Consider the following 19798-nt stretch of genomic DNA (forward strand, 5'->3'; position numbering starts at 1 on the left):
GCAAGTTCTTAAGCCTTGTAGCACAGATCTAGAGATTTTATTATTCCATGTACACCTGGATACTGCCAAATTTATTTCGTTAAAGAAACTCTTTGAAAATTAATATGGACAGTAATAAAGAAACATATTAATTCAGATAGATAGTATTATCATCTTCCTCAAATTCAGAGATGTTTTTGTTTTCCATGAATAGATAAATGTGTTTTAAATGCAGTTCAGCCACCAATATTATTTTTGTATAGAATTTAACTGGAGCTCTCTTTGATCTAGGGGATTTGATTGCATTTAGTTAATTGCTTTCTTAATTTCTTCAATAGAGAGAACTATCTTGCATTAACTAGCTTCAGTATCAACCCTAGGGAGGTCAATTAGGGCAAGAGATTGCTATTTTTCTTCCCTTGTAAACTTCAAACATGATAAATACAGATTTTCATAGTACACTTGAAAAATTGCAGTTACTTTCTCAGGGTCATGGGTCGTATTCCAATTATCCTTCCAGCTAAAGAATATTACTCGCACGTAATCTCTATCAATTCCCACCAGGCTAAAAGATGCCCTTCATTTGTGATGGTTGCATGGGACTGAGCGCTTGTTGCTGTGGCATAATTGATGCTGCCTTGTATGTGAACCTATGAGGCCTACTGTGACAGCTGGTGAACGTGTCCTGTAGTGGGACAGGCTGGAGCTTCAGTTAAAACAGTTGCCGCCTCCTCCTCAGGTTGAGCCCATGGGTTCTGACAGCCGGCAGGGCTTAGGTTGATCCCTAGGACGGTCAGGTGAGCAGGAGTCTGAGGGCATGACAGTGTCTGAGCAGACTGGAGAAGCTGGAGACAGGCCAAGGTTGGGGCAGGCGGCAGACAAACAGGGTCAGGTCCAAGCTAGAGGCAGGACCAAGAGGCAGGCAAATGTGGTCAAGGCTGACGCTTGATGAATAGAAATATTTGAACAGTTGACATCCGGCGCTGGCTGGAGAGAATGAAAGCCCGACTATAAATGATCGGCGGGACTGTTGTCAAGGCTGCTTCATGAAAGATCATTGTGAGGCGCGTTGTTTTGATCACCTTGATGTCCTGGAGGACTCGGGGGGGGGGGGGGAAGATTACAACAGCTCGTAATCCAGCGGTGTGGGAGTTGCTTTTGGGACCTTTTTGCCTTTTTCTGATGATCATCTGGGGTTGTATTTTTTGGGGGTTCCCAAGTTCAATGCACTTTTTCTTTTCTTTTTGCTTTTTTAGGAGTGTGCGTGTATGTGTGTGGTGGAGTGAGGGAGTGGGAATGTTGAAATAATAAGACACTATGTTGAGATTGCTATCTGTAAATAATTGAAGATAACGTGCATTTAAAGTCTATGATATACGTATTTAATGTTTTTTGGCAGAATAAACAGTGCTTTGATACTTTCTTAATATTGAGTTAGCACTATTTTGTTTTGATTTGGGGTTGATACTGTTCTAAGTGTATTGTTTATTTTTTGATCTATTGATCAGAACAGTTCTAGCGGTCCTTTGTGTACCGTACAAGGTCCCAGAGGACCAGGACAGAACAGATTTGTATGGGTCCGTTCAGGTTTACTGGAGTCGTCTTCTCACACGTCACCCAGAAGGGAATAGCAATTTGGTTTTCCGCATCACCCTTCTGCGCCTTCTCAGCCCTTGGGCCGTCGTGTCGCTCCTCTTCATGTGGCTGTTAGAGCCCTCTTGCCCAATTTTAACGAAGGCTACACCTTTTTCCAACTTAGCGGTGACTTTTCCCTTTATTGAACTCATCTTTCGTGCGGCTGCTCCTCTCCTCCAACTCCATTCTCCGCTGTGCCGCTGCATCCAGGCTCTTTTTTTTTTTTTTTTCTTGTAGCAGAAATAGCTTCATTTAATCCTTAAATCTTCCTAGCTACAACTTTGAACCCATTATTTCTGGCAAGCAAAACCTTAAGCTTGGCTCCTTTTCCCTTCGTCCTGTTTCCACTTCACCATTTGTGGCAGCTCTGAGCTCCGATTTGGCGCGCCCCTCGCAGGACGAACCCGTTTCCCTCGCGATGGGCCGGCACCATTTTACCGAAGGCCTGTTGTGACTGGAGCTTCCCTTCAGGCCTGCTGACTTTTTTGCTTGGCTCTTTTCCCCCGTCAACTCTGCCTCCCCAGGCTCATTTCGGCAGCCGATTTGTAAGGCATCAAAGCTTCCCTCGCTTTAGCCAGGTCTCTGCGTGCAAAATGGCTCTTGCAGAATGCACCGGGGGTCTGTGTACGCAAAAGAAAGTATACACGTTTAGGGAAGCTGCAGAATGCTGTTCCGGAGCGGGGGAGGGGGGCACGAAGTCGATTTTTTAAAAAAGTGCGCACGTGAATTAACCCGCAGAAGTTGCACCCTCTGAAAAAGAGGTGCAACTTAATGCGGGTTAATTGGTGGGCACACCGGATCAACTACCCAAGTGTTTTCAAAGCGTACGGATAAGTTTGCTTTGGGAATGCTGGCCATGGAGGTAATTTTTCAAAAGTATTTGCGTGCACATAAAACAGGATTTTATGCGCATAAATGGGCTTTTGAAAATTGCTACAATGCATGCTACTTTTACGTTCGTAGTTTCTTAGAAAGTTCTCTCTTATGTGTACAAGTTACGTGCAGGTCTTAGCCCTGCCCGCACAGTTATAAAACTGTTCTCGTAAGTAGCCTTGTTGTAATGGTCAAAGTGAGTTATCCAGAGGTCACATCTCACTGATCCGACCGCTGGCCCGCTCCAGGAACATTGCATGTCGGACAGAGATCTGGCTTTTCAGCTGGCACTGGGTCCTGCCCCCTTTTGCAATTGGAAGATAAAGCATAGACCTCATAGTAAGCTGCTCAATTTATTAAAAAAAAAAAAAAAAGGCACTTTTCCCAGTGAAACCGGAAGTAAACAAGGTGTCTCCATCTTTGTGTGCAGTTGGTACCCCGAGGTATATTACAGAGCTGGCCTGCGGACTGGGAGCGACTCTCTTCCTCGTGCTGGTCCTCATCATCGTATATCACGTTTATTGGCTGGAAATGGTGCTCTTCTACCGCGCCCACTTTGGAACGGACGAAACAGTCGGAGGTAAGAGGAGTGGTTTGTTTGTTTTTTTATTTTGTAAAGGTGAAATTATTTGATCTGCCATGGACATGTCTGTTCTATAAATGTTTCATTAATGAGCACGTTTTCCTAGCCTTAAGTTACCAACGAGGGTTGCCACGTGACTCCCATTTGTTCTGCACAGATGGGCCCACCTGCTTTTACCCCGTCTGTAGTGATGAAGCAAAACCAGGACTGGCTCAGCCCTGTCCCGACGTCCAGCGACTCTAGAGACTGCTAGCATGAGTGTGCAGACTACTCTTGGAGTATCTTTTATCGAGAGAGGTTGGAAACAGAGACTTTGGTTCCTGGGGAAGGCCATTACAAAAACCCCTCCATAAGTAACAAGTTCTGCGTTCATGGACAAAGAACAAGGCAACAGATAAATACTGTGAGATAGTAAGAAGCGAGAGAGCTGCTTACACCTGACATGGGCGTCCCAGTCATTCATCCTTCCACTTGTGACTCCCTCCCTAATAATAATTATAATATAGTTTGGAGATGAGGTGAGGACAGTTCTGTTAGTTAAACCAATTTACGTAGGATCAGATGTGCTTAGCTGCAGATGCTCTCATTTTGCAATGAAAAGATGTTTGCTTAATTTGAAAGAGCTACTTAAACTTAAGAGAGCACTTGCTGCTGCCCCAATGACTTTCCTTGTCAGCTCATCTCCCTATATTTTAGTTCACCCATTGATAATTAGACATTAGTATCAATAGTAAGCCTTCACTTTGAAAGTTGTTACACAGCAGCTACTTGACTTTTCACCCCCAGAGATGATTGTAGATCTTTCTGACACACTTTCATAAAAGTACAAGAACTTGCCATATTATGACAGACCAAAGGTCCATCAAGCTCAGCATCCTGTTTCCAACAGTGGCCAATCCAGGCCATAAGTACCTGGCAAGTACCAAAACACTATCCCATACTACTGATGCCATAAGAGCAGTGGCTATTCCCTAAATCAACTTCAATAATAGCAGTTAACGGACTTCTCTTACAAGAATGTATCCAAACCTTTTTTAAACGCAGCTATAATAACTGCATTAACCACATCCTCTGGCAGCGAATTCCAGAACTTAATTGTGCATTGAGTAAAAAAGAATTTTCTCCGATTAGTCTTAAATGTGCTACTTGCTAACTTCATGGAATGCCTCCTAGTCGTTCTATTAACCTGAAAGGATAAATAACTGATTTACATTTACCCATTCTAGACCTCGCATGATTTTAAAGACCTCTATCATATCCTCCCTCAGCCGTCTCTTTTCCAACCTGAACAGTCCTAACCTCTTTAGCCTTTCCTCATAGGGGAGCTGTTCCATCCCCTTTATCATTTTGGTTGCCCTTCTCTCTACCATCTCCATCGCAATTATATCTTTTTTGAGATGCTGCGACCAGAATTGTACACAGTATTCAAGGTGCGGTCTCACCATGGAGCGATATAGAGGCATTATGACATTTTCTGTTTTATTAACCATTCCCTTCCAAATATGCCAGGTTCTTGTGGCCTGGTTTTGGCCTCTGTTGGAAACAGGATGCTGGGCTTGATGGACCCTTGGTCTGACCCAGCATGGCAATTTCTTATGTTCTTATATTGTTTGTTTTTTGACTGCTGCAGCACACTGAGCCAGCGATTTCAATGTATTATCCACTATGATGCCTAGATCTTTTTCCTGGGTGGTAGCTCCTAATATGGAACCTAATATCGTGTAACTACAGCAAGGGTTATTTTTCCCTATATGCAACACCTTGCACTTATCCACATTAAATTTCATCTGCCATTTGGATTCCCAATTTTCCAGTCTCGCAAGGTCCTCCTGTAATTTATCACAATCCGCTTGTGATTTAACTACTCTGAATAATTTTGTATCATCTGCAAATTTGATAACCTGACTCGTATTCCTTTCCAGATCATTTATAAATATATTGAAAAGCACCGGTCCACGTATAGATCCCTGAGGCACTCCACTGTTTACCCTTTTCCACTGAGAAAATTGACCATTTAATCCTACTGTTTCCTGTCTTTTAACCAGTTTGTAATCCACGAAAGGACATCGCCTCCTTATCCCATAATCACTTTTTAGTTTTCTTAGAAGCCTCTCATGAGGGACTTCATCAAACGCCTTCTGAAAATCCAGTCATTGTAATCCTGATTGAACAAAAGGCAGTGTATAGTTTAAGATGATCCCTCTTGTGGTGGTAAAGGAAGAGTGGCCTGTCCAGTGGACTGACATTGTCTGGTTCTGTCCTGCCTCGCAGATGGGAAGGAGTATGATGTGTACGTCTCCTACGCACGGAACGTGGAGGAGGAAGAGTTTGTGCTGCTGACGCTCCGAGGAGTCCTGGAAAACGAGTTCGGGTATAAACTCTGCATATTTGACAGAGACAGCCTGCCTGGGGGAAGTAAGTATGTCCAGCGTGCAAGAAAGGCAGCGTTCAGCTTAGCATCAGGCACTGTTTGCTTGTTTTCTGGCTAAGCTCGCAGTGCTGTAATGCTGCCGGACTACCAAGATGTATTATAAGGATTGTTGTCACTAAGAGTCAGCTTTTTTTTTCGCTTTGCTTGGTAGCAGCACATGAAACTCAATCGTGATCTACTATTAGAATACAAAATTCATTTATTTTACTTCTGAAGATATGTACATTTCAAGAGAGCACCCAGGGCAGATGGCTAGTTGGGAGTAAATATCATTATATGCACTTGGACGTATGGTTATAAATATGGTATTACATTAAAAGGCCCATCCACAATACCTCAGGAAGACTTGACATGCATACGTTGGTCATCTCAAAGCCCCGTCTTTATTTAAAATCCAAAGTATAGAGCGAGCTGACAGTCTGCATTGTAGAAAGGATCTTTTGGTATCCATTTCACAACTTAACATGCCATGTATTATCGTTATGTACTGAACTCTCAATAGATCATTTCCTGGCTATATGAGGGCAAACCAGATCCATTTTGTAGATTATTAGCCCTTCCTTATGGCTCTCTATTTACTCTGCTTGTCTAGAAGAGAGAATTGAGCACTGTGCTTAGGGCTTGTAAAATGACTATTGCTTTTTGTTTTATTACATATTGATTTGAATGATAAGGATTAAGTGGCCACAGTGCACAAGAAAACCTAACTGTAGCCATTAGCAACTCAGCAGTTGCTGGTAGCACTTAAATCGAACTTATATTTAGTTTGGTTCATTTGCAGAATTCCAGTCACTTGGGGGCTGAGCGTTGTGTTATCTAACCTGTTATATCCTAGTGTGCGTGTCCTCATTTCTCTGAACCCCTTGCAGATGACGGGACTGTTCTGATAGTGCTGATACCTCTCGGGAAGTGATGCGATATGGGACCCCCCGACAAATACTTCGGTTTCAATAGTAACCGTGACTTTGTTGCTAGCAGATTGGTATTCTTGTCATGTGAAGAACTCAGAAACAATAGGACTGTCCGTTGAGACAGGTTGGTTTATATCTGTGTTTCAGTCTTGCTGCGCACTGCATAGCGAGTCCCATGGCTATTCACAACCAGCCCTCCAAAGCAGGATGCACTGTGCCCAGCCTAAAAACTAGCACATCCACGGGACAGCACTTCTCCCTGACCAGGATGCTGGGGCCCTCCCCGACTTATCTTGACTTCTCCTTAAAGGCAACTTTGAAAAAGTGCAGGAAAGCAGGACACAGGAACTGAAATATGCTCCTCTATTAGATTAAAAACAGAATGGCCTGAATCAGGACCATTGGATTCATGATTCCTGGAAGTAGTCCTTAATTCCCTCAGTTCTCATGATAGATATTGCAATATTTCTGCCAACTGGTACCAGCTGGTGCTAATCCAATCTCCAAATGACCTCTTTGTGGGATTCCATGCCCCACACCAATCTGTAAGCCGCCTTGAGTTGTTTTTTTGTACTGGAAAGGTGGAATATAAATCAATCAGATTGTCTCTGGATATAAATGCTTCCATCCTTCTGCATTATAAGTCACAGCTTGAAGAAAGGTCCTTTGTGGAAAGCTTATGTGTTACAGTATCTTTGCATTAATCTTATTTTGGACAAATCAAAAGTATTGTAGCCTACGAAAAGCTGAGCTTCCTCCAGGAGCAGTATGACGACTGGAAAGCTCTGTGGTTGAGAAATGAACATTTGAAAGCTGATGATCTGAATTTTCTCAGAGGACTAGCAGGATGTTAGTCCTCGCACATGGGTGACATCATCAGATGGAGCCCGGCACGGAACTTTCATCTCAAAGAATCTAGAACTTTCAAACATGCCCTACTGAGCATGTGCAGCTGTAGTCATCACCCTGCTCCCTAGGCAGAGTCCCTCAGACTCTTTTTTTTTTTTTTAATCCCCACAGAGCTATGGTTGCTGGAGATGTGTGCTCACTGTATTCTGCTTTGCTCTCTTCCTCTACAGTCTTTGTAAGTGATTTTTTTTCTAGAGCTGCAGAAGTTTTCTTTCCTTTACCTTTTGGGTGGTTTTCTTTTCTCTCTACCTTTTTCCTCTCTCTCTTCTGTCTGCCAGCTGCATGGTGAGCTTTAGTCACTGTGCAGTCTGACAGATTCTATTACTTCCTTAAAAAACAAAAAAAAAGCCCTGCAGTTTAGTTTCTGGGTCCTCTCCTTGCTCTGTTTTTGCACCTTTAGTCCAGTGCTGACAGGAATGACTGCGTAGGCTTCTGAGCCTGGGGACTTGCTGGAGTTCCATGTTTCACCGATCAATCGGCATCGATGGAAGACAGTGAAGAGATCGAGGACCATACCGTGGGGAGAGCTCACCCTTCCCACATTCAAAGGAACTAGTCTCCACAGGCAGGAGCCCTGGATGACGTAGCCTCCCCTCCTGCTTTGCCGGCGATGGCAGTGCAATCTCCCTGGGAGAGAGGATGAGCACCTTCCATGCCCAGTAACGGTTGCCCATACACATCTGTGACCAGTGCACCATTGATCTTAGGCATCAATGTCAGGACCGCATCGGGGACCAGGTTTACCATTGAGCGCCATGGTCACCCTTGATGCCGTCGAGGTGTCAGGATGCCCTCGATGTCATTGAGTTGCGGGACTGCCCTCGGTACTTAAGGGCCTTCTGAGCCCGTAGGCATCGATGTGGTGGTATAGCAGCACTGCTGTTGGGGGCCGGGTCTGTCATCAAGCGCCATGGTTCCCCTCACTGCCACCGGGACGCTCTCGCTGCTATCGATGCCATGATGCCTTTGAGGCCATGCTACCATCGATGCTGCAGTGCCAGCGGTGCCCTAGATGCCTGCAGTGCACTTGATGCCTGCGGTGCTCACAGTGCCATCGATGCCCTCTATTGCATTGAGGTGTGCGCATGGCAACCCTCGATGCTATCGGGTTATGTGGCCTCAATGCCAAGGCTGCCCTCGAGGCCATCGCAAGGCATGGCCTCTGTCATCACAGTGCGGAGCTGCCCCTATACCATTGGCACATTCAGCGCCATCGGGCATTTGGCCACCGATGTCTTTCGTTGCTGCTCTTAACTATATCGAACACCACCAACGAGGCACTGGGATTGCCACTGTGCACCCTTGTCGTCCTTGAGGCATTGTCTGTTGGGGCTCTTAAGGGTCCTCGAGTGCCACTGAAGCCCTCAGGCAATAAGGGTTTCCGCCTTGGATGGATCAAGCACCAGGGTCACCATCTATTCAGGGCACCCTGGTATGTTGAGGCATCCAGGTGCAGCAATCCAGTGCCCTCGGGACTCCCTGGTGGTGTCCCGACAGGGCTCTGAGGAGCACCGTGCTCTTCCATCACAGGCTACAGCTATTCTGCACCATGGATGCCAATGATCTCAAAGGCCCTGCGCCATTGGGAGTGGGGGGCGTTGGAGGCCTGCCTAGTTTCATCCCTAACAGGGCTATCGTCAGCCTTAGTTGCAGACGACAAACACTATCAAGCTCACCGCATCGACGCCCTCGGACAAATAGATGAGCCTAGAAGGGACAGTCTGATGCTGGCAGTCATCTGTTCCTTTGGGCATCGATGTGCTGTGTTGGGGCTGCAGAGCCTCTACATGCTGGCGCCCCTAGCATCCTTGCTACCTCTGGTCTATCGATGCCTCTGGGCACGGGTGCTCTTATCAGGTGCTGCTGGGCAGTCAAGGTCTGCGGGTGCCTGTGGCACCAGAGATCGCACTTACAGTTGATCTGATCCTTATTCAGTCAAGTACCGTCAAAGCCCTGGGTGCTGTGTCATTCGGTGCCCTTGATGTGACTTTTCGTTAGTATGCACAATAGTGCTATGGGCCCTACAAGCACTGTCAGCACTGTGGGCACCAGTGGATGTGGTCAGATGCCACAGGACGTAACCACAGGGCTTCATGGACTATCGTTCCTTGAGGGGAAACAAAGGTGAGCCATTTCCAGCACAGTTTCAAGGGTTGTGCCCAGCCTCTTGGAGCGTTCTTAGAGGGTGACACCCTGGAACGCCACATATCACCATGACATGCCCAGTGCACCAGTGGTCCTGGGGACACCGTTGTCACACTGTAGCTGTTCACTCCACTGTGAGTTACCGTGACAGCGAAGCATAGCATGCGCAGTCTGGTACAGCAAGGCATCTACTCCGAGCACCTCGGGTGGTGACGGGCAGCATTCAACCTGTCTGTGCGGGTAGTATTTGCACTCATGGCTAGAGTATGAATACCTTTGCCAGGTGCTTGGCAATCTGTTCTGAGGTCACCCTGCCCTGGTGTCCTTCGTGTTTCTGGGCCGGTAAAGAAATTCTGTTCAACAGGGGTTGCACTTGTGGCACCCTGGCTTCCTGTTTCTTGGGTGAGTTTTTCTGGATTTCTTCCCTGGGGATTTTGCTGTCAGTTTCAGCTGTTCCAAGTGGCTGAGGGCTCCGTCTCGTTGGGTAACTCCCTACTGGAATCGACAGTGACTACTTTGCTTGGGTTTGGGTTATACGCCTTAGCTGCTTGCGCTTATCCCAGTAGTTCCGTGGTCTGCCTCCTTGTGTTATCGCTCCCTCTGACTTCCAGTTGGGGGGAGGAAAAGCTAAGGCATTCATGGTATATTTTAGTGTATACCTTTAAGAAAAGACACACCATGTTTTTCCCTATATTTTTGCCAGGCTCTAGCCAATACCTCCTTTAGCTTTCTCGCTTCACTAGGTCGCCCAAAGTGCCTTCCTTCTCACCTGAACTATCCTGTAAATAGGATGTATGGCCCTGCCCTTGAGCGAGAAGCCCTAACGTTTCTCCCTGATTGGGAGTTGGGCTAGCGATCTAGTCAGGGGTTGCTGTTCATCGCCTGAACTCTTGCCACTGTCCTGCATGGTCTGCTAGAACTGGTGCTTCAGCACATGGTGGTCTGTCTCAGGCCCTTCCATTGTTGTTGATTATTCTCTAAGCATTGCTTGAGTTTTTCTGCCTATTGTACCCATCCGTCACACATGGGCATACTTCTGCAGAGACATTTTGTCCTTCGGATATCAGTGGACTGCAGTTTCTTTCAGGCCCCAGTTGGCTTTTCAGTTGTCTTCTAACACCGCCGGAAACTGCGGTCTTCGTTTACATCTCTAGGCTTTTTACTGTAACCAGCAGGTTCTAGGCCTACTTCATTGTCGGGTTACTGATCTGAAACCCTGCTTGTAATGTTTTACGTGATGCGGAGTACGCTTTTGCTCGCACTTACATCACTCCTCTGCCATAGGTGCCCCTGCTACGCATGAGGGTTTTGTGTCTGTCATTTCTATGTAGAACCCAACTCTTCTCTAGCCTGGACCCCCTTGTGGGTCGGCTGCCTCACAGGCAAAAGGGAGACTGGTAGTGCTTCTGCACTGTGCGGTTTCCCGCTTTGTCCTGTTTGGGCAACTTATAGCTAGGGATTCACCCATGTGTGAGGGCTACCAATCCTGCTTGTCCTTGGAGAAAGCAGAGTTGCTTACCTGTAGCAGGTGTTCTCCGAGGACAGCAGGATGGTAGTCCTCATGAAAAACCGCCCGCCTCCCCTGAGAGTTGGTTTCTCCATGTATTAGCTATGTCATGGACTGAGGGACTCTGCCTAGAGGGCAGGGTGATGACTACAGCTGCACATGCTCAATAGAGCATGTTGAAAGTTCTAGAATCCTTTGAGATCAAAGTTGCGTGCCGGGCTCCATCTGATGATGTCACCCATGTGTGAGAACTAACATCCTGCTGTCCTCGGATAAGACCTGTTACAGGTAAGAAACTCTGCTTGATCTGTTATGAGATTGCAGGCCGGTTCAGACTAACATGAAGCTTTAGCAGGAAGTGCTGGATATTTTCTGTACTTGTATTTCTTAGGGATATGAGTCTGCGTACGTTTCATGGGCAGCAGATGTATCTCTCTCTCGTTCTTAACCAACTAAGTGGCAATGCTGAATATCTGGCTGCGATTAGTGGTCACAACTTAGCTGGATAAGGGATGGGCAGGATGTGGGCAGATCAGGGACAGCTGCTTATCCAGTGAACTTAGCAAGCTAAGTAGCAATAGGGCCGGAGAAAGAGTATTTGGTACCCTAGGAGAATCTTTGGTCATGCATCTTCCTTCCCCGACTTATCTGCTTCCTCCTCCTGGCAGCAGTAGCTCCAGCACAGCACTCCCTTCTTTGCTGGTATTGGCAGCATCCCTTTTTGCCACCCCTAAAATGTTGGCACTCTAGGTGATCTCTTAGTTTGCCTGATGGAAGCACCAGCCCTGGTAGAGGTATTTGAACTTAGCGGTTAAGCTAACTGGATAAATTAAACCTGCTCAATAGCAGGTCCAAAATTAGTCAGATAAGAGTTATCTTGCTAACTAGTGCTTTCTATGGGGATAGTCAACAGCATAGCAGTGCTGCTGGAGATCCCATTTAAGTTAGCCGGATAAGTCTTATCCAGCTAACTTATTAAAATATTCAGTTTTGAATAACCTATCTCATGGATTTTTCTTCTGCGTTTTCTTTATCAACTGGGCATTTCATGTTTGCATGGACAGGTAAAGGTCTGGCCATGCTGACATAAAGTGGAAGGGCTAACCTGGGGAGTTCAGTGGTGATGAGACTCGTCTGAAGCAATGGCACGCCAAGGACTCGTGCCAACATGCAAACAGACTGGAAACGTCAATATTAAAAATGGGGTGGGTCCGCCACTTAGAGCCCACCACGAGGAGGAGCTCCTCAGAGACTGAAACGGTTGCACGTATCCCACTGGTTACAGTCCCACAGGAGCTAGTTAATCAGCTTCGATCTTCCACGGCGCTAAATGTATTTCAGACCAGTAGGGTTTCTCTCCCATCATCTCTGATTGTGTGCTGTAGTCAAATCCTTTCATTTTTTTTGTTCTTCCCTTTCTCACCTCCACTCGCCCCCCACACTTTTAGATCAGTAGAAGTGATATTATGGGCCCTGATGTGTGAAAGGGTTTCTTCCCTTTTGTGTATATGGGAAAATGCATAATTCATCTGTGTGGGTTAGGGGGACACATTGGACCCTGCGCACCAAGTAACGTTGTCTGCAGAGACAAACTTTGGTTACTATACGTGGACCCTTATGTGGGGGGAGAGAGGCAGGGTCTACGGTGTCCGTATTGGGGAGGAGATCTGGAGCAAATGGAATGATTCCGAAAGTGGTATTTTCTCAACCTGGGTTTCAGACAACGATTGCATTAATTAACATTTATATCCCTTTCAGCAATCGATGCAACAAACCTTTTGTAGAAGGGTCAAGATATAGAGCAGGTCAGATGGGCAAAAAAAAAGCTTCCCTCTCATGGACTTTGTGCCCTTCCAGGCTCTTCTACCAGTCCAGTGCTTTGAGTCGGCGCATGTTAGGAGACCTGGGATGTGCAGCTATACCAGGGATCGACCGACTGCTAAATAGTGCGGTGACTATTAGAAGTCAATCTAATAGCAAACGAGCTTTTTGCAAATAACATGAAAGGACAACCATTTGAAACAGCAAAAATGCTTCCTTCATGGTAGAGTGCACACTTTGAGGGGTTTTTTTTTACGGTTTTCTCACAGGAGACGAGCACTAACATCTTGATGTTTTCTCTCCCCAGTTATCACAGACGAGACTCTCAGCTTCGTTAAGAAAAGCCGGCGTCTGCTTGTGGTAATGAGCCCCAACTATGTTCTCCAGGGCACCCAGGCCCTCCTGGAGCTGAAGGCTGGCCTGGAAAACATGGCCTCCAGGGGCAGCATCCGGGTCATTTTGGTTCAGTACCGCGCCATTAGAAACAGCGAGAAGGTGAAAGAGCTGAAACGGGCGCAGGCGGTGCTCACCGTCATTAAGTGGAAAGGAGAAAAGTCGAAATACCCAGGGGGCAGGTTCTGGAAGCAGCTGCACGTGGCACTGCCGGTGAAGAAGCCAAGCAAAGGTCCTACCAGTCAAAATGGAGTCTCCCTCCTGGACTTATCCCCGTGGAAAACAGCGCGCTGAAGGGAGAGGGGGGGGAGACATGAGGCAGGGGAACAGGGAAATGTGGTTTCCCCCTTCCTGTTTTGCGGGGCGCTGCTTTTACAGGGGAAAAGTGTCCTGCGGCGGTGACCGTTTGTATGGTGACCTTTTCGTTCGGGGAACGAAGAGCTCACAGGTGGCTTCTGTTGGCTGTGGACTGCAGTCGCACCACCCGAGTCCTAATTCCCCCCCCGGGATCTGGGAGCTAAACGGGGCCAGTTCTGGTCAGAGCCTGGTCAGATGGCTTCCAAGGGAGGCTGTGTGCTTGGGGAAGTGGGGGGGGGATCACATTTCGCTGTGAGCTAGAACAGAAACCATTTTCCGGTGTAATGTGAAAAGGGACAGTAAAGCCGCTCAGGGTCCAGCCCATTTGGAGGAGGTGTTATAGGGAGGCACTGCTATTACTTAAATTCGGCCTCGCTTCCAAAAGGATTCAGACACATGAAACAAGGTTTTATGCTATAAATGGGCGTTTAAAAATTGCTCAGGAAGTTGCGTGTATAAAAATATGCGAGGAAGCAGTTTTCCTGTTTTATGCGCAATTAGAAAGAGATGCTCCGGCAGGGAGGGGGAAACTATTTCCGTGCGTACTTTTGATTTGCGAAAGCATGTGCCGTAAATCCATCCGCGTACGTTCATGCTTGACGTCGAGAAGGTGTACAGTGCATGCATGTGGAGCCGGGTTAAGCGCACGCACGCCTGCTAAAATTTTCAAAGCAGGCTGCTGCGCGTAAGTCTGCTTTGAAAATTCAAGTTGAAGTCTGCAGGTACGGGGTACAAATTAAAACGCAGGCTTTTTAGCCCTCTGCGGGCCGCTGGAAAAGTTTTTTTTTTCAAAAACTATTTCCCTGGGTAAACGGTGTTTTGGGAAAGTTGCCCACCCTATTGGGTGAATTTTCAAAAAGGTTACGTGGAAAAATTAGGATACACGTGCGTAAATAAGGGTTCGTGCACAAATACACGCATGTAAAAAAATGGGCAGTCTAGGGGTATTCTGGGGCAGGGCCACCGTATAGGCATGAAAGTTGCTAATTTAAAAGAGACTCGCATATGTAGATTTGGCAATTTGTCATTTTACATCTGCTAATTATCTTGCGTAAGTGATATCAGGCCTGTTTATACTGTGTTATTGGCTGGGTGGGAGGGTGGGGTGAGCTGGGGAAAGCCCAGGCTGAAGAACCAGGAGGGATAGACTGGGTGAACTGCTGGAGGAATCAGAAAACGGGTGAATTTCCTTTACGTGTGCACGTTAGTAAATATGCCAGCTTACGTGCTTGTGTTGACGCTATTGCACGTTTTTAACGTCGGAAATAACTACACCTTTTTTTCCTGGCACTGAGCTGTGGTGCCCTGTTAAGAGTCCATCAAGCTAGGACGAGAGAACGTTATTGAAATCTCATCTTCCTGAGACTTCCCTCTCGCCAAATGATGTCAAACAAGAATGGTCAATGTCCAGGCAAGAGTCAGAGCCAGACGTCGAGAGAAGGCTGGGAGACGAGAGGGAGGGACTGACTCAGGAGGGGGGTTGGTAGGTGGGCACAAGGAATTGGATACGAGAAGGCTGGAGAGACGGGGCAAGGCAGCAGGAAACAGGAAGCAGCGACACACTACACCAACGATGCAGGAAACCCATTGCTGAGGCAAGGCAGGGACGTCAGGAGGGGGGTGGGCCTTTTATAGGGCTGAAATGCTGATGGCAAGAGGCACCACTGCCAGTTTCCCGTCGCGGGTCTCTTTAAAAGAAGCGACGGGTGTGCCCACGCTGTTCTGGCGGCGTCCTTGCCACGCAAGAGAGGAGGAGGCTGATGGCATCTGCCGCCAGAATGGGTCCAAGCTCTTCCGACCTCGGGGTGAGTGCAGTCGCGTGCGGGGATGTCCCTCGAGCCACCAGACGTGTCGCTTGCACTTGCACGCGCTTGTTTACCCAGAAATAAGCGTCCATTCAAAAAATGCAGGTGCAGAGTTTTGTGGGCACGTTTTTGTTTTGTTTTGTTTTATTGGCAGTTTCCAAAGGGAAAATATTTTTCTCCCGTTTCAAAACTGGCGTGCAGCTCTCTGATAGGACGTACCTGTGCACGTTGCACATCTCTGGGCAGTGTGAAAATTTAACCTCCAAAGGTACTGAGAACATCTTTGCAAGGTGGTCGACCACTCCTGCTCTCATGGACAAATCCAAGACAAGGCCATAGGTGTGGTCTGGAATTCTCCTCCAGTTACGTAAACGAAGGCGTCTCTCATTAATTAAACTGGAGTGCATCCTCTGTTTCCTGCAGGAAAACCACCCTCAACCCTCTCTCTTTTTTTTTTTTTTGTTCCTGGTAGTTTCCTCTTGCTCCTTTTGGAGGAATCAGCCTCTACTGGGCCATTACACCCTGAGCCCTAATTCACAGATATCTGGATGGGGATGTCCCCCAATTTTTATGATCCCTCTCTCAATTTCTGCCTGGTCATCACTGTAACAGTCCTCAGCCCACAGGAGCCTCAAACCGTGGCTCCCTCCAAAACCTGGCTAACGTGAACCCCCCCCTCGCAGTGCAGCGGATGATCCTCCCTCCCTCTCCCGGGAGCTGTGAACGCTATCTCTGCCGCCCAGGCTGATTTTGGGGAGCAGAACCTGGCTCTTCTGTGTCACTTGAGCCACCGGGGTCGGTCCAGCCCTCCTCTCTTTCACGTGGTGACTGAAGAGTAGAAGAGGTCAGTGAGGCCGAGGCTGGCTCTTTCCTGACCACGTCACATTCAGCAGCGACTGCAGTTTTGTTACAGGTACTGGGAGCGGGTGGATGCGCACCGTAGGAATAAGTTCTGTAGAACGCAAAACCATAGCAATTTAACCATTTTAGCAACAAATGTTTGAGTGGTGGTTCATTAATTTGGGTGTCTTGAGACCCCGCCATCCAATCAAGCCTGGAACATGGAGTACAATAACGGCCCGATTTTTTTTTAAAAGGGCCTTGTGTGTAAAAACAGGGGAGGGGGGGTTATGCGCATGACTGGGTCTTGCACGCGCTGCGCGCATTTTCGGGAAAGGCCCAGCCAAGCGCGTAAACCCCCGTTACGTGCCGAAGTGCCAGGCCTCTCCAAAGGGGGCGGGGGGTTGGGCCAGGACAGCGCCATTAGCCGGCTGCCGGCGCGTGAAATCTACTGGTGCTCCAGGGGAGCAGGGGGTCAGGGAAGAGAGGATAAAAGGTCGGAAGGTTAGGTAGGGGGTATAGGGAAGTTCCCTCCCATTCCGCTCCTTAATTGGAGTGGCCTGGAAGGGAACTGGGGAAGCCCTACGTGTGTCGCCGCATGTTGCATTGTTAAATTTCCTCCCTCCCCCTGCTCACACAAGTTGCGGGCCACCTGCACATGTGCGCGTGGCCATCGGATTTTATAACATGCTCGTGCTCGCGCGTGTTATAAAATCGGTGCGTCCATGTGCGCGTGCCGAAAACCAGCATGTAATAGTAAATGGAACCAGCTCTGAAGAGAGAGCCATGTTAAGCGGAGTACCACAAGGATCAGTATCGTCATCGCTTCTGTTCAATATCTTTGTGAGCGGACATTGCGGAAGGGATAGAAGGTAACGTATGCCTATTTGTGGATGATACTAAGATCTGCAACAGAGTGAGCATGCCTGAAGGAGTAGAGAGAATGAAAAGTGATTTAAGAAAACTGGAAGAGAGGTCGAAGATTTGGCAGCTGGGATTCAATGCCAAGAAGTGCAGAGTCGTGCATCTGGGCTGCGATCATCCAAAAGTGCTGTATGTGATGGGGCGTGAAAGACTGATGTGTACAAACCAATAGAAGGATCTTGGGGTGATAGTGTCTGGGGATCTGAAGGTGGTGAAGCAATGTGGCAAGGCGATAGCTAAAGCCAGAAGATTGCTGGGCTGCACAGAGAGAGGAATAACCAGTAAGAAAAAGGAGGTGATGATGCCCTTGTACAGGTCCTTGGTGAGGCCTCACTTGGAGGATTGTGTTCAGTTCTGGAGCACGTATCTCAAAAAGGTGAGAGACAGGATGGAAGCAGTCCAGAGAAGGGAAATGAAAATGGTGTGAGGTCATTATCAGGAGAGGCTGAAGGGACATGAATGTGTATCTCCTGGAAGAGAGGATGTGCAGGGGAGACCTTCAGATACCTAAAAAGTTTCAATGATGTATGGACTTCAAACTTTTTCCATTGGAAAGAATCCAATAAAATTAGGGGTCATGCAATGAAACTCCAGGGGGGATGACTCAAAGCCAACGTCAGGAAATATTTCTTCAGAGAGAGGGATGAGCAGGTGGTGAAGAAGAAAACAGTCAAAGGGGCATGGGATAAACATTAGATCCCGAAAGGCTAGAGAACGGAAATGAGATAAGCCAGCTGGGGATAACTTACTGGTACGCTGCTTACTATCCTTAGCAGAAGGCATGGAGATCACTACCCTAAACCAATATGCTTTGATGCTTTTAATGCAACGGCAACATTGCTCCCCGCTTAGACGGCAGGGGGATAAGAGGAATTGGATTCAGATGACAACCGAGGGCCCTGAATTCCAAGGTCTGGGATACTGATACGCAGACATAAGGGAAAAAGCACAGGACTGCTTCTGCGGAAGTGTGCATGGGGGTAACTTGCTGGAACGGCGGTTACTGCCCTTAACCAATAAGCCTCGATACTTTAGATGCAACTCCAACATTGCTCTCTGCTTCAGTGGCAGGGGAAAAGGGGAATTGGATTTAGACTTTTATGGTCTACAGAACTGATAAGCATGGGGGGTAACCTGCACAGAGCAGCAGTTACTACCCTTGCTTGTGATGCAACTGTAACATCGCTCTCTGCTTCGAAGGAGGGGGTTGGGGGGAGGGTGGAAGGAAGGAGGAATTTGGATTCAGAGACAACCAAATTGAGCCCTGACGTTTTTACAAGCTGGGGTACTGATGCACAGACATTAAGGAAAAACACGGGACTGCTTCTTTGGCCAAGACCATAAGCAAAGCAGGTCAAGCAGCACCGACTGATACATGGGGGTACCCTGCACGGCGCGGCAGATGCTACCATGGGAAGCTTCCTGGGCAGACTGGATGGACCATTGGCCCTTTTCTGCCATCATTTCTATGTTTCTATGCTTAACAACCATCAAAATAGTTTTCAGTCTTTGGCTGCCTAGCTCACATTATTCTCCTGAAACTGCCTAATTTATCACCAGTTTTTAACCATGTCCCTTAGTCTCTGTGCTGCTACCCCACCTCGCCCTGATGAACTGGAAAAATCCCAGACCAGCAACTTAAGCCCCCATGCAGATACAATTCAAATAAATTGTGCTCTGTAACTTAATTGTCCCAATTAGTCACCTTCCCCATTAAAAGCAGTTTGCCAACATGAGACTTACCATATTGGGTCAGACCGAGTAACTGCATTGTCTTATTGTATCAGACCTTTTACTGCATGGTCTCGTTGGCTCTGCAGACAACGAGACAAGCAAATATTATTGTAAAGCACCTCGAGATGTGACATTAATGAGCCCCTTGCAGTAAATTTTGTGTATATGTGTGTGTGCGTGTGTATGGAGGGGCAGGGGATTATTTGTCTTTTCTTTCAATGTGCCCACAATGAAAGCCCAAAAGCTCCCTCTGACGCTGTCCCAGTTTGGGTCGGAGGTCCACTGTTGCTAGTAGCAGTGCACTGGGAGGGTGGGGAGTGAATGTGACCTGCTTTTAGTCTCATCTTGATAAAACTTTCCGTGCACAATGGGCCTCTCTTCCCTGGTGAGGAAACGCTGCAAATCCTGTTATCTGAAGGGACTGCCTAGGGGAGACCCTTGTGAAAAGAGGACCTGCTGCATTTTTATACATTCGTCTTTTCCTGGCACGCAGTAAAGCCATCATTTCATTCGCTGTGTTTGTTGCGGAGGTTCGTACGTTCATCTCGTGTGCGGGCCCCCCCCCCCCACTGTTTTTTTTTTTCCCCCGTGTGCAAGCTGATCCTCACAGCGTCATTCTCAGAGAACTCGGCTGACAAAACCACAGAAGAGGTTTTTGCCGTTGTTGGCACCGGTGTCTCTTATTTATTTATTTTCGTGCCCGGTTAAAGGTTAGAGAGATTGCAGCGTTCGTGTTCACGGTGTCTACTGTGAGAAGTTAGGATGCTGTGTTATTTCCACGTTCCGGGCTCTGCGTTTATGTTAAACTCTTTCGGTGGTATTTAATGCAAACGCAACAGCAGTGAATGAGAAGACTGTGCACGTGGTGACAAAGGTTCACACACACACACATTCTTTGGGGTGCCCTCCACGTTAACCCAGCTCGAGAATCGCCCACCAGTAAGTTTCTTA

General features: G+C 47.4%; 1 protein-coding gene across 4 annotated transcripts in view; it reads left to right on the forward strand.

The window, feature by feature from the left end:
* IL1RAP (interleukin 1 receptor accessory protein) overlaps positions 1 to 19798 on the forward strand; it is a 136116-nt gene that overhangs the window by 108699 nt on the left and 7619 nt on the right. For 3 of the 4 annotated variants that reach the window (XM_029615978.1, XM_029615979.1, XM_029615980.1), the window contains 2 exons: positions 2918 to 3067; positions 5342 to 5485. In XM_029615978.1, coding sequence (XP_029471838.1) covers positions 2918 to 3067; positions 5342 to 5485 — 294 coding nt within the window. Of the gene's footprint in view, positions 1 to 2917; positions 3068 to 5341; positions 5486 to 13101; positions 16946 to 19798 lie in introns of those variants that run through there. The other variant, XM_029615981.1, reaches the window with a different exon arrangement.

The sequence above is a fragment of the Rhinatrema bivittatum genome, chromosome 9, assembly GCF_901001135.1.
Source record: "Rhinatrema bivittatum chromosome 9, aRhiBiv1.1, whole genome shotgun sequence".
NCBI lineage: Eukaryota > Metazoa > Chordata > Amphibia > Gymnophiona > Rhinatrematidae > Rhinatrema > Rhinatrema bivittatum.